The sequence below is a fragment of the Elephantulus edwardii genome, unplaced genomic scaffold (genome assembly GCF_000299155.1).
Source record: "Elephantulus edwardii isolate Elephantulus edwardi_28Jun2011 unplaced genomic scaffold, EleEdw1.0 scaffold00138, whole genome shotgun sequence".
In the NCBI taxonomy this organism is placed as follows: Eukaryota; Metazoa; Chordata; class Mammalia; order Macroscelidea; family Macroscelididae; genus Elephantulus; species Elephantulus edwardii.
The window spans coordinates 7,611,829-7,627,351 of NW_006399888.1; the positions used below are offsets into that span (position 1 = coordinate 7,611,829).

At 40.5% G+C, this 15,523-nt stretch overlaps 1 protein-coding gene across 3 annotated transcripts in view; it reads left to right on the forward strand.

Moving 5' to 3' along the window:
• The first annotated feature begins 11,533 nt into the window (after positions 1 to 11,533).
• PLCB4 (phospholipase C, beta 4) overlaps positions 11,534 to 15,523 on the forward strand; it is a 193,243-nt gene continuing 189,253 nt past the window's right edge. For all 3 annotated transcript variants that reach the window (XM_006894242.1, XM_006894241.1, XM_006894243.1), the window contains exon 1: positions 11,534 to 11,626. In XM_006894242.1, coding sequence (XP_006894304.1) covers positions 11,543 to 11,626 — 84 coding nt within the window. In that variant the 5' untranslated portion in view covers positions 11,534 to 11,542. The remainder of the gene's footprint in view (positions 11,627 to 15,523) is intronic.

Genomic DNA, 15,523 nt, shown 5'->3' on the forward strand with positions numbered 1-15,523 from the left:
CAGATGCTCTGCTGAAGAAGGAGGAACAGTCGCCTCCTGTACCAGTCAGATCCAATTTGACGATACACACATAAAAATAAATAAATAAATTAAAAAAAAAAAAAAGAATCTCCTTCACGGCAGTTGCTTTGGCTCTGTTTATCTGTGTGACTGTTTCTAAGTGTGAACAAAGTTTCTGGCATAGTGAAAATAGAAGGAAAACATACATTTCCAAAGCTGGGTGGTGAGTTCTACCAAATAGCAGAAGTACAGAAGTTTAAGGGAGGCTGCAGTGGAGACTGTGAGGGTGGGACAGGATCAGGCAGCACGTAGGTCTGAGGGAACATAGAACTGAAGAGTCAGAATCTCATCCGTGACACCAAAAAACGATGACAGAAACGATGACAACAGGTGTGGCATCTCACCCAGTTATGCTGCCTGATCCCTTGAGGATAACCTGTACGTCATCAGGTCTAGGGGAGAGGTTTAAGACCAGTCCCATGCAAAGGAGGGAGACTGCAAAGGATCAGTGGATTAGAGACAATGAACTATGTCTGAGAAGGCCATTGAGGAAGTAAAGGGCAGGGCAGGGAAAGGCTGTGACTTTTCAGTGCACCTTATTTTCTTTTTAAATGAACTTTAATTTATTTATTTATCCCCTCATTCACTTTTACACAGTTATTTATATACATTGGTTCACTAATGAACATTTTGTTGGTTTATTATTATTACTATTATTTGTGCATATACTGTCAAATTGGATCTGACTGGTACAGGAAGAGAGTGTCCCTCCTTCCCCAGCAGAGCATCTGGTGGATTCAAACTGCGCACCTCTGGGATTGCAGTGCAGTAAATTTTGTTTTAGACAATCACTTTCTCACATTGTGTTTTATACAATAAATTACTGTTGATCAGTATACCTATTTCAACTAGAGTCCTCATGCTTCTCCACATCATTATCACAGCTCCTTAAAGATGCAAAGATAGAGTTTTCTGCTTAAGGATTTTTTTGGTTGGGGTTTTGTTTTTTTTTTTTTTTCAGTCTTTAGGAAGAGTATTAGCATTCACAGCCTGTGGTCAAAAGGGTTTGCACCAAAATAAAGAACTGAATGAAATTCTTTTTGAAGGCATACATTACAAACTAAAGAGATGTTGTGTGGATGGTGACTCAGTCACTCTTTGCTTGCCTTGCTCACATTTCCAGGCCTCCTTAACTAGGTTCATCAGCTTTAATTCTTAATGATGAGGCTTGAAAAAGGCAATTGAAGAAACTACGGATTTAATTCAAGCGTTCCATATCTACCGCCAGTCTTACTTGGAAAATGAGCGCCATGGCCCAGATTCACTATATTCATGACTTTTCCATGCCTTTCGTATGGGATTATACCTCTAGACATATAACTCATTGTTGTTGAAGTAGAAACTGAGTCATAGTTGACTCTCCAGCAAGTTTCCAGAGGCTGGAGGATGGCAGGGGGAGAGTTTTTTCCCATCTTTCTTCATCAAAGCAGAGGTGGATTTGAACTGCCAGTCTTCGGTTAGCAATGCACCTCTTTCACCACTAGGCCATCAGAGCTCCTTTCTAGACAGACATTTTGTTTGTTTGTTAGTTGTATGGGAACCTATTCATAACTGACCCTCCAGAGGGTGTCAGAAGCAGTAAATTATGCAGGCAGAGATTGCCCATCTCTCTCCCAAGAGTCCACTTCATAATGCACCCTTTGTTCCAGATTGTTTTCATACATATAACACCTAATCATACAGTCCTTTGAGACAGTCCTTCACCTCATCTGTTCCAATGCAGTGTTCATTATCAACCCATCTTTTCCTATTTTCTCCTCAATTCCCTATGTCAGTCCTATTTTTTAACAGTGGTGGTGTGCTGTATTTGACCTTCTGTGACTGAGAGTTTTCACTCAGCCTAATGTCTTCTAGGATCACTCATATTGTGTAGTGTTTGACAAGTTCATTGCTTTTCAGTATTGCTAAATATTCCATTGTGTGACTGTACGACAGTTTTTCTATCCATTCATTGATTGATGGGCAGTTGGGTTACTTCATCTCTTCACTATTGTGAATAACACAATAATAAACATGGTGTGAGTACATTCACTTCAGTCAGGTCTCTGGTTTCTTTATAGTACATTCCCAGTAGTGAACTTGCTAGGTCAAATGGTATTTCTACTTCCAGCTTTTTGAGAAAGTGACAGACCACCTTCCATAGTGGTTGTACCATTTTACATTTCCACCAGCAGTGAATGAGAGTTCCAGTCTCTCCACAACTTCGCTAGCATTTCTTGTTTGCTGCCATGTTGTTATTGGGGAGGACACATTTTTAAAAGGCTTGCAACATATGCAAACATACAACCTATGTTAAAGTTTGATTTTCCCTACATCTCATCAGGCAAAAATGAGGGTGAAACCAGGCTGCTCCTTGGAGGCAAGGATTCTGAAGCTCCATCTGATATACTTTGGACATGTTATAAGGAGGGACCAGTCCTTCGAGGGGGACATTATGCTTGGGAGGGTGGAGGGTCAGCACAAGAAAGGAAGACCCTCGATGAGATGGATTGATGCAGTGACAGGGATAATAGGGGTAGGTGTGTCAGAGACAATGAGATTGGCTCAGGATCGAGCAGGGTTCAGAGCTGTTGTACATAGGGTCACTATGAGTCACAAGCAACTTGACGGCACGTAACAACAACTATAAAAATGATTACTATGTAAAGAATGTTTTCTATTTTAGAGGGATTGGAATGATGTAAAGTCATGATCTAACCAAACATAGAGGGACATGATCATTTAGAAGGTACACACTGAGAGGCAGCGGCTGCTCTCTCCGTCTGCCACTTGACCTTTTAAAAAAAAACCAGTCACATAGAAATACCATATGACCCAGCTTCCACTACTTGGAATATACCCTAAGAAATGAGAACGGAGGCACAAATGGACATTTGTATATCAGTGTCCATAGCAGTGTTATTCACCATCACAAGAACATGGAATCAGCTGAAATGTCCAACCACAAACGAATGGATTGAGAAATTATTGTCCATTCACACAATGGAATACTACACAGCACGTAGGAGCAATGACTTTGTAAATTATTACCTAACCTAGGAGGGACTGGAGAGCATTATGCTGAGTGATCTAACTCAATCCCACAAGGACAAATACTGTATGAAACCATTATTGTAGAATGAGTTTAAGGATCCAAGAGGGGTGGGAGAGGTTGGAAGCAGAGGGATGAGGATGTACAGGGGTGGGGGTGGAGGAGTATTAATCATCCGGTTGTACAATTTGATGCATGGGAGATGAGGGAAATGGAAAGAATTTGTTCTTAAAAACAATGTATTTGAATTTTGTAAAGAAATTAGTAGCAAAAAAATTAAAAACAACTAACCAATGCCATTGAGTCAACTCATGACAACCTACCTGTGGCAGAGTAGAATTGGCACCATGGGATTGCCAGTGGCTAGCTTTTTTTGGAAAGCATTGCCAGGCCTTTGTTCTGGTGCCCCTCTGGGTGGTCCACCAAACCCTGGTTAGTAGCCACTTATGTTAACCATTTACACCACTGACAACCGACCCTTGTCCTGAACCCTTCCACGGGACTTGACTGCTGCGGAAGGGGTGAGTAGCACCTGATAGCAGATCAGAGAACCCTGGTGATGCACAATTTCTAACACAGCTTCAAGTGTCTATCATGTTCAGGTGCTAGCTTGTGAGTGCTAATACCTATTCCAGGTTCATTGCTGCAGGCCAGCAACCAGCTCCCATTCTTTTTCATTACATGAGTTCTGCACCGGGTTAGCTGTTAAATTCATCTATTCGACTTTCATTTCAAAATGAATCGTTTGAATTGTACGTTGTTATTAATTATCTTCATATTACACTAATTCTGCCAACATACTTGATAACAAAGCATCTTTCAGAGCTGTTTTGTAAAGTCCTAATATAAAATAGTCTATAATATAGTACGGGAGCTCTAGTGGCCTCTTGGTAAGAATTGTGCTGCCAACCCAAAGAATCCACCAGCTGCTCCACAAGAGAAAAATGGGCAGTCTCCTCCCATGACCACTTCTGAAAACCTGCTGGAGGGTCCTGTATGAGATGGTTCCAACTTGATGGTACATAACAACACCAGCAGTAGTACCGTGTGATCACACAAATTTCAGATAATTCATGATATTTTATGATTTAACTCTTTAGTATAGATTTTAACAAAGTGACAATTGCCCTTTAATTATTATTAATATTGAGATAGAGGAGGTAGAGACAAAGAGCTGATGTGTTCTTTCTGTTTTTATTAATTTTGAATGTTGTTGTTGTTATGTGCCATCGAGTCACCTAGGACTCATAGCGACCCTGTGTCCAGCAGATCTGAAGCATGCCCTGTCCTGAGCCAATCTGTTGACTCCAACACACCTACCCCTACTACCCAGTTACTGTGTCAGTCCATCTCATCCACGGTCTTCCTCTCCTGCGCTGTCCCTCCACTCTTCCAAGGATGATGTCGTTTTCTTTTGAATATGTATTTTTAAGAATTGGAAGAAGTTCTTTTAAATCAGTTAGTTCCTTATAATATGTTTATGGTGACAAAACGCATAGGCTGCTTGTAGTTCGGAATTTGTTAAAGCCTAAATTGAGCACTCTTGTAATCAATTTTAGTGTAAATAAATGTCCAGTTTTGGAGTAAAAACCAAATTTTGCCCATTTTACTAGTGGGCTCTTTGTGAACTAGATAGGAATAAGAATCATCCTAACTGGGATGTTTGAAGTGTCACGATGAACAGCGAAGGTTTCAGCCTTGGAGGGAAGAGGGGGATATTTCACAGCTTGATTTATTGGGTTTTTTCCCCCTGCAGTATGCCAGATATTCCAGAAGAGAATCTTAAAATTATTTGAAAATGGAATTCTATGGGAGGAAGTCTTTTAATAGCCTTTTTTCTTTAGTTTAAAGATACTTTTTCCTAAATATAAAAATTATAGTCATTATGGATGTTTGAAAATATACACACGTATTAACATATAAAATTCAATTATTTAGTAGATAATTTCATATTGCTTTAATGTATTTATAAGAAGCACTATATGTAATATATAATTATGAGTTATAAACTATATCATAGTTCTTCAGGAGCTCTGGTGGCCTAGTCCACAGGGAATTGCACTGTTAACCCCAAGGTTTCTCGAAGTTTGCATCGACAAGCAGTTTTGTCAGAGAAAAATGGCCCTTCTCCTCGGTGTTGTTTATAGGCTCTGGAAACTTGCCACAGGGCCAGCTGGGAGTGGTTCTGACTCAGTGGAAATGTGTTTGAGTTATTACATATATGTTGTACATAAAAATTTTTAAGTGGCATGTATATTTAATATTATGGATTTTTTTCAGTTTAAAAATGCATGGGGGAAAATATTTTTTGCTTTATGGTTATTACCATATGTACTACATACAATGTTGCAGAATGTAGTATCATTTTTGGCTACTCACTTGTACATAGTCAATATTATGATTTGTAAAGGTACTGCCAATAAAATACAACGATAATAAAAACAAACAAAAAAAATAATTGAATATTTTAGAAAACTCTTCTGAATTCTGTATTGTTAAGAACTGTTTCTTTAAAACATTTTAGTGGGATAAGAATATTTAAATATTATTGTATATGTAGATGTGTCACAGTGAGACACAGGACAGGGCAGGCTTCAGAGCTGAACATAGGATTGCTAGAAGTCACAGGCAACTCAGCAGCACATAACAACATCATCTTAATCAGTTACTTAATACTGCTCAAATAAAGCCATATTTTTCTATCATAAACTTCACCTCAGTGAATATGTTTGTACATAGATTTTGTTATTAATTTACTTAAGATGAAACTTACTGGTAGGATTACAAGATCAAAGAATGTCAACCTGTACCAGAAAAGCTAGAAATAGATTGCCAGATTCTTTTCCTTTATCTCTACTCTTCACCAGCATAATTTATTATTATTTTCTTAGTCCTTCACTTTTCATAGGCTTTTTGAAAATATTATGTAATGTCACTATGACAATGGAGGTATTTTTAACATATGGGGAAAATTATCCTTAATGATACTATCTATCAGTGTCAAATTAAATACTTACCTGAAGCAAAGTAATTTATTTCAAAGTTCCTGCATGATCTGATGATGCCTGTCGATGGGTTTTAAGAAATATCCTTATATTTCTATTCACTTTATGTAGAGATTAAAGAGCTAGAATCTGGAATGTGCTTGGTAGAAAGGACAATTTGCAGTGAGAACTTTCTCCTACTCTCTCTGTTTTGGAAAATAACCTTAGTTGATCTCATCCTGGGGCTATATAAGGCCATGGATTATTTGCTTTAATGGGATTTCTATGGTTGGATGGGGAAGGGATTAATTCTTTATGGAACATTTTCTGTGGTAAGGTTGAGGGTAAAAGATAAAAGTTCCACTTAAGAAAATTCCTAACTGAGATGACTTCCACTTTGTTCACTTGGAAACTATCTAGGGAGACAGTTATTAAGTGGAAACAAATGCTTTTACCTCTCTAAACTAATCCAGTCAAAAATATAAATAAAAATGGAGGCTGTTTTGATTGGCTTGGGGAAAACTATGGGATTTAAGTAAAATTTCCATTTATTTCTGAGGTGTCAGATTGTTCAAAGACATTTGAGAAAATTAACTCCACAGAGTTTATGCCTTTCCTCCTCAAAGAGGCCTGTGGACTAGACGAACAGGAATCATCAGAGATTATTCCTAAGTGACATTGTATTTGGAACTCTCTGCTTTTCTTTGATTCAGTTGAACAGATGTATGTTGGATACCTGGCTTCTCTAAGGAGGGTCATCCCTACTGTATTCCAGGTTCATCTGACAATGTACTAGACTTTTCGTGAAAAATCTCCAGCCTCAAAGGAGTGGGGTGGGTTCAGCAAATTAATGTCCTGGAGCTGCTGTGACCAATAACCATCCACTAGTGATTCAGACACAGTGACTGTAGCAGTGGGCTCACGTGTGTCAGAGATGATGAGAACGGGGTTCAGGTCTGTTGTTCCTAGGGTCACTGTAAGTCATACTCAGCTCGCCAGCACCTAACAACAACAACAGTGGGTTGTTGTAGAGGAGTGCATAGGTAGGGCATACTCTGTTGCTAATTGACTGAAAAGCTGGAGGTTCAAGTCCATCTAGAGGCCCCGTGGTAGAAAGGTCTGATAAGCTACCTCCAGGAAATCAGCTTCTGAGTGCCCTTTGCAGCACAAAGCCAGCTCCACCTCAGCTGCTTGCAGTGACCTACAGCAGTTCATTCTCTCACAGTTCTGGGGACCTGGGGACCAAAATCAGCTTATCAGCCATGACACCGAAAGAGGCAGCTGTAGCAGAAGGCTCTCTCTTTCGCTTCTTCCGGCTTCTGGCAGCTGCTGGCATTCCTTGGCTTGCGGCCACACCACTCAATGTCTGCCCATGGTAATACTGCTTTCCTTCATGTGGCTCAAATACCCACTTCTTTCTCTTTTATAAGCTCAGTGGTTATTGCACTTGAGGACCCACTAGGAACAAACCCAAATGTTTTCCCTGTCTCTTAATCATATCTGCAAATCTGTGCTATATAAGGTGACCGTTCCAGACAGGATTAAACCAATTCTAGTTGTCACCAAGTTGATTCCAACTCAGAGAAGCCCAGTAGAGCAGAGAAGAACCACCTTACAGAATTTCCAAGATTGCAGTCTTTATAGAAGCTGCCTGCAACATCTGTCTCCCATGGAGCTGATAATGAGTTCCAACTGCTGCTTTTCATTTAGCTGTCAAAGGCTGAACCACTGTGCCACCAGCCCTCCTTTCCGCCAGATTGTTTGTTCTTGTGTACCATCGAGTTGGAACCAACCCATCGCTGACCCTTCAGTGAGTTTTCAGAGGCAGTAAATCACACTGGACAAGATTGCCCATCTTTATCCCACAGAGCAGCTGGTGGATTCAAACAGTGTGCCTCTGGGTTATCAGCGCAGCTCCTTACTTCTAGGCCACTGGCACTTCCGTTCCAAGGATTAGAGTGTGGGTATTTTTTGACAATTCTGTTATCACAGTTCATCTCCTTTATAAGTGATTTTTGTATACTGCCCTGTACTCTGAGGCATGTATCTGGAAACAGAAGGATGCCCAAAGTATTGACCGAACTGGCCATGGATGCTGATGTCTTGGGTTGACTGCCTAATTCTTCATAACTGAAACTAACAGTGTTGTAATCCTTGAAGAGCACCATGTCAATCTAGCCAAGAAAGGCAAAGATGTAGGGCAGAGTCGTCCAAAGCACAGAATAACTGCTGTTCCTTGATTCAACCTGATGGGGTGGAAGGAAGGCCATTTCCAAGGGTGAAGTGCATGTCCCACTTGGATATTGAATCCTCAGCAGGCTTACCTCCACTTGCTCTGGGCCTCCCACTAACACTCAGTTTCTGAGGAGCACCTCATCTTCTTTAGAAGGAGCTTTTGGCTTCTTGCCATGGAACAGGACCTTCTAAGACTCCCCTCCTCCCTTTTCCTTCTTCCTGCCAAGCTGTCTACAGTCCAGGGAGTTTTTCTCTCCAGCAAGTGCAATACCTAATCTGTCCCTGTTATGTAAGAGTTTAGAAACAATGAGGCCATTTAAAAGGCTATTGGCCTCCCTCCAGAAAATACTCAAGGTGTTTACACTGGAAAAGGCGCAGGGTCCTATATCCCTACATCCATTCTTTGTGTAAATTCCCCACCACTTCCTGTGTTCCTCAAGGAGACAGCTGGGATTGGTAAGGTGACGTGGTGATGGTCTGGAGGGTGAAGTCATTTAAACCTGGAAGTATCTTGGGCGACCTTAGACGACAACCCAGAGACTTTAAGAAGAACCGTCTTTGGCATGGTAGGAAATGAAAGTAATTTCTAGCAGTTTGCTAATGGTGGGTCTGTGAAATTACTGCAGCTAAGAAAAAGAACATCTTAACTGAGTGGTCTGTCCCCTCCTCACCCGCACCATTAAGTCTCACCTTCACCTTTACGTTTTTTTGTCCCTTTAACTTTACCTGGAGTCATTTGGACTACAGTACTTACCTTTGTTCCTGTTTTAAAATTACCTGAATCAGGCGACTGGTAAATATTGATTGGTCAACAGTTTCCAGTCTTAGGTCACAGTTAGGTCTTCTTCATAACCTAGGTCAGTCACTACTCCTAATGCCAGACCCCCCCCCAAAAAAAAAAAAAACTCCAGGTAGTCGATAATTTCATTTTGCTTGGATTGACACGCAGAGAATCAGCAGTCAGGGAATCAGACAGTGTATTGCATTGGGCAAATCTGCTATCAAAAAGAGGGAAGGAGTGAAGGAGTTAGTAAAGATCTACCTGGTGGGGACTTGAAAAGGAAAAATAATGGTGGGCAAGTATCAATAGTGATTACTTTTTTTTAAAAAAAAATATCTGTTTTGTTTTTTAATTTTATATGGTTTTATTTGCAAAATTTAATACATTGTTTTTCACATAAGATTGTTCCCAATTCCTTCAACCCACCCACCCATTGAATGTGCAACCCTATGATTAATACCCTAACCCCTACCTATCCCTCACCCCTCTATTTCCACCCTCTCCCACCTCCCTTGGGTCCTCATACTCATTCAACAATAATGGTCTTCTACAGTATATGTCCTTGTGGGACTGAGTGAGTTCACTCAGAATAATGCTCTCCAGACCCTCCCAAGTTAGGTAGTAATTTACAAAATCATTGTTCCTGAGGGCTGCATAGTATTCCATTGTGTGAATGTACCATTTTCTTTTTTATAAAACACTATGTATGGAACGATCATATGAGGCACAATGTGAATAGAGGAATGTGTGAAAGACAATGTATATAAATGAAACCCAGGATATACGAATTTTGTATGCAAACCATTATAAAATAAAAAGAATTTTATAAAAAACCTCTTTAAAGTACTAGAAGCGCAAGGATGGCATTTTAAAGAGTAATTTAAAGACTAGTGTGAGCCTGTCCTAAGCGGTGGTATTTTCAGTAGATTTTCTTTGTACGTAAAAATTGCAGAGTGATTAAGATTGAAGAAGAATTGATTCCTCTGAATTGCGTTTTTGTCAGAGAATACTGTGTATAGCCTGGACCACCAAAATAGTATATAAATTTGTCGTGGAGAGAATACAGCCAGAGTGATGTTTTGAAGTAAGAATGGTGAGACTGTGTCACACGTATGCTAAGCCTGTTTATCAGGAGGGGCCAATCGCTGCAGGAGAACATCATGTGTGGAAGCCTAGTCAGTAAGGGAGAGGAAGACCTGGAAATAGGTGGGTTGACACAGTGGCTGCAGCGGTGGGCTTACACACAATGGAGGTGGAGGAGATGGTGCATGATAGGGCAGAGTCGGTTCTGTTTTATAGATGGGTCTTCAGGGTTGTTTTGGATCTTGAGTCAGCTCAACTGAACCTAAAAACGACAGCAGAGAATTTCAAAGACAAGGCCAGGAACAGCCCTCCCTTCTGCCCTAATCTAAAATTGGGAAAGTTCAGGATTCTCCAATGGTGTTCTTCCAGCATGCTCTCTAGTTCTCATTCCAGTGTTCCACTTCCACTTCCTACGTCTGGAGTCTGTCTCATATGTTCTCGGTTGGTTACTTCGTTTTTCATTAAGGAAGTTGAAGTTCCTGTGTGTGCACAGTAGTGCCTAAAGCTAGGAAGACTGGATCGAAGGAACACTTGTTACTTCCTAGGTATTCAGAGTCCCTGAGCAGCCTCCTTTAACACGTTGCCGCAAAAGACGGCAAAATGTGTTTCTAAGCACGGTCGTCAATTTAAAAGCGTGCAGCAACATGTTTAAAGGCAATAGGAGCTGACCATGCGCGAAAGGCTGGCGTTCTGTCCTCTTCCCTGGTCCAAGAACAGTGATGGAGGGCTGAGAGTGAGGCATTCTGGCTGCTCCTGCTTGTCTCATACCCTGTCACTTTGTGTGCTTGCTCCCTCCTCCTCTTATGTTTTGACCTTTTTGCTGGTTTTGGCCCTGTCATTGGTGTGTGTTGTTGAATCAGAATTGACCCGTAGCTGACCTTCGAGTGGATTTTCGGAGACAGTTCATTTCACAGGAGGAAATTATCCATCCTTCTCCTGTGAAGGAGCTGACGAAGTTGAACCACGTGCCTTTGGGATTACAGCGCAGTTTCTCACCACCAGGCCACCAGAGCTCCCGAGAGGGAAGGCCTGTTTTGTGTATAGATTTTGATCTGTGGTTTCCTTCTTTGATCTAATCCACCAAATTAAAAAACCAAAAGCCCCCTTCTGAAATTGAGAGAAGCTTCACAGATCACACCCTCTGGTATTTCTTGGCATTATTTCTCCAGGTTTAGAAACAAAGAGAAAAAGTGGGATCAAATGAAGAGGGGGGAGGAAAAGGGACGGGAGTGTGTAGGCTTGAAGTATTTGAGGAAAATCTCTCACAGACACATACAGGTAAAAGCCACTGACCTTTGATCTTCACATGTTTCATTTTCTTTGCTGATGAGACTCTCCTTTGTTTTGTTTCAGGTCTAGAGCACCATCATGGCCAAGCCCTATGAATTTAACTGGCAGAAGGAAGTCCCTTCCTTTATGCAAGAAGGAGCTGTTTTTGACAGATATGAGGAGGTAAGATTTTGTTAATCCTTTTTCCCCCCACAAAATATTCTAATAATTATTTCGTTTTAATTAAAGGATTAAGTAAATATCCTCTGATATGAGTAGGGGCATCTGTGCCTTTCAGATTTGTTAGTTAAAACATTTGGAAAGAAGCCAAGTTGGGGAGCTATGACAGTGATAGTACAATTTATTGAGTGCTCGCCTCGGGTCGGATGCAGTAATTATAACACGGATGTATTTTATTTGGCATTTACTACGTGCTAGACAACCTTCGAAGCATGTGTGCCATTTTTAACTCCTCACACCATCCTCATCAAGGGGTCGCTTTTCCCCCACTGGTTTCCTGCCGTAACACTTTTGACTGAAAGAAGTCTCTTTGCTGAGCTTCTCACAGAAATCTTTCAGTGCTGCATAAATCTGCTAGTGATTGAGCTTTCTGCCGGTCATTTAATTTGCTTGTTTCATTTGTGCACCCCAAGTTGGCCAAAGCGCCCATTGTCTCCACCGCTGTCATTTGTTGTTTGTGCTCGTGTGAATTCGGCGATGGCCTCAGACTGTGTGTGAAGAGCTGCAGAGAGTGGAGAGTGGAAACCTCATTTGTATGGACAGTGCGCTCCTTTTCTTAGAACTGTTGTTAGGTCATGTAAGACTCACAGCGACCCTCTGACCAACAACAGCACAGACCCCTGCCCTATCCCGTGCCCTCTTGCTGATCCTTACGTGCTCCAATACATGCCTTTTAGGGGAAATCCATTAGGGCGATTTGTTGGAATGGCTTGTGGCTTCTAAAGCTAGGCAAAATGTAAACTTTGTTAAAAGTTCATATAGAGCCCGAGTTGCTTGCTTTCTAACTCAGTGGAGTGAATGTAATTGTTACCTGAAAATTGGATTATTTTTTTTTTCTTCCTAACACTGCATAGTGGCCAATTAAGCTATCAGTCAGTTGCTCAGGTTGGATTGATAGAAAGATTTATTAAGGTGTTTTGTGCATTAGTGAGAACCAGACAGGGCCTAGACACCCCAGATTTGCCATGCTAGAGGCCGAGTTACTGTTGCTTATATAGGATTCAAACAGAGAAGAAGGAAAAATGCAAGCAGTCAGGGACACATGGGATGAAACATGTTATTCAAGATGTAACGAAGTCACAAGGCTCCAGAAAACAAAGACAGCAAGGGCGGGGAGTATTCTTCTCACTTCCTTTCTTTCTCCAGCTCACAAGATGCCCAGGTCTCACTGGTGCTAGAGGAGTTTGAATCGGTCAGAGCGCTTTTTCAGAAGCGTGGGATGGCAATAAAGTGAGGAAACCATGAGATGGGAAAGCCAGGGAGAACTCAACAGATACAGGGGACAAAAGGCTTTCAGAGCTGGAGTGACTCTGGCTCAGCCTGTTTTCATGTGAGGAATCAGCAGGTCCCCCAGATCACCAAATGCAGAAACTACCTCTTCATCCTTCCTTCTGAGCCCTAACGTGACAGCACTTGATACTGGTTTTCCGAGATGACTTTGGGAAATCAGGGTCATTTCTAGGCAGAATCAGCTCAATTAGTAGTCTTTTGGTTTCATTTTTCTATCATAGTACTTTTGGAATTCATCATATTTCTTTTCTAAGCTCACAAAAAGGCAAACAATAGTGAATATTCCTTGTCTTGAACTAAAGAATTTAAGTAACAGTAATTCATAGGACTGATAAATTACTGTCTTCAAGAAATAACATTAACTGCACCCTCCTACAAGGGAGCTTTGGTGGCCTAGTGGTAAGGAGCTTCCCTGCCATTCCAAAGGAAAGGTGGTTCAAATCCACCATCCGCTCCACAGTAGAAAGACGGACAGTCTCTTCCTATGTGACATCCTATCTCTGAAAACTAGTTAGAAGATCAACTATAAGTCACTTTCAACACAGCAGTACATAAAATGAACACCCTCCTAAGAAGAAACAGAAAATAATATTCTACCACTTGGAGCCCCAGACCAAACCTATTAGCATCCAATAATTGACACCTAACAACCTTGTAGGACAGCAAAGAAGTGCCCCACAGAGTATTCCAAACTGTAATCTGTACAGAAGCAGGTTGCTCATGTTACTGAATAAAAGCAGCTGGTAGGTTCAAACTGCCAAACTTCAGTTTAGCAACTGAGCTCTTTCACCATTTCACTAGAGTTATTATCCACCTAGAAGCAGGTAGTTATTGTTTATTTTTTGGCTATTTCTTTCCATTCTTCTAAAATATTTTTCTTTTATTTATTCATTTGAGTGAGAGTTTACAAATCATTCTAGTTTTTCCTACACATACATTTTTGTATTAAAACATTGGAATTACACTTTCATTGGGATATTCATACACTTTTTATGACATTAATTACCATAGTACTGTAATTAATGAATTACAATGTTTAATCATCCCAGTATTGTATATTGTCTTTCCTTTCACCCCATCTCAACTATTAAAATTTTTGGTTTAGTCTTGTTTTTTTAAGTTTGAATGAAGGTTTACAATCATATTGATCTTTCATGCAATCATTCATGGACTTTTTCTTGTATAATATCAGTTGATTAATCATTCCAGTCTTTTTATGCTTCATTTTCTTTTCTCTGTAGAGTTGAGATCATAATCTTTGAGAATAGAAATCAGATCCTGTTTCCCCTGTATTTGAAATGCTTCCTGACTGCCTGTAACAGGATAAAGCACACTCCTTAGAATGAAGCACAAAGCCTTTCATCGTCTGGCTGCCGCCTAGACGCACGCTATCATTTCACACCAACTCCCACACGTACGCTCTGCTTTAGCCCCATGGTTCCCTGTTACATGATTTGAACAAGCTTCTTTCTCTTCTGACATGTACATGTTCTTCCCATTTGTCTGGCAAGCTCCTACTCATCCTTCAGAACCCAGAGGGAAGCCTCTTCTCCTCTGGGATGTTTTTCTTGGCTCATTCAATAAGAGACAGCAATTCTTGTGGGCCCCTGCTAACCTATCCTCGCATATTCTGCACTCACTTCACCTTTAATTTGTATTTTCTTGCTCATCTACTCTGCTGTCAGATTCTTGAGATCAAGGACCATTTTTTTTGCCCACTCTTTCCAGGGACTAACAGAATATTCTCAACTGCTAATCACTACAGATAAGAAGTTTAGCATAAAGAAGGGGTTTGTAGGCAATTGGTTCCACTCGGTCTACTCTTTCTTGTTTGTTTGATTTTATTTTATTGTAATAATTTTAATGAACATTTACAGAGATTTTGGATTTCCATTCATTCATTGTTGCACTTTTTTTCCCTGCCCACTCCCCCCCTCCCCCCCAGTTCGCTCCTCTCTTTGAAAAGTAAAAGAAAAATTCTTTCTTTGGTATACAATCCCCTCACACCCCTTCCACCTTTTGACAATTGAAATTTTGATAATTAAATCCCAGAGACCTATAGGAGAAATGTGGATGTTAATAGATTCGAATATTAGGTTAAACCACTTGAAATACCCTTATTATAAATAAATTATCGATATGAGCAATTTTATATAGTTCATCTCAATACCAAGTTATTTCAACTGACTTTCACTCATTTGTAATACTTGGTAGAGAAAGCCAAGGCTTAGAATAAATGTATTTCCAAAGCTTTTGCCTAAATGAGCCAAATCTCAGTCAGATACCAGAGTCACTAGGTTGATGGCCAATGACCCTTATCAGGAGGTGGGGTTGTTATGTATCATTAAGTTGGAACCAAACCATAACTGACACTCCAGTGGGCTATCAGAGACAGTAAATTACACAGATGGAGATTGCTGTCTTTTTTTACACACACACACACACACATCTATACATATAATTGTTTTCTTAATTGCTTCCTATGGATCTGAGAGCTGGACAGTGAATAAAAATTAAAAACAAAGAATTCATGCCTCTGAGTTGTGGTGC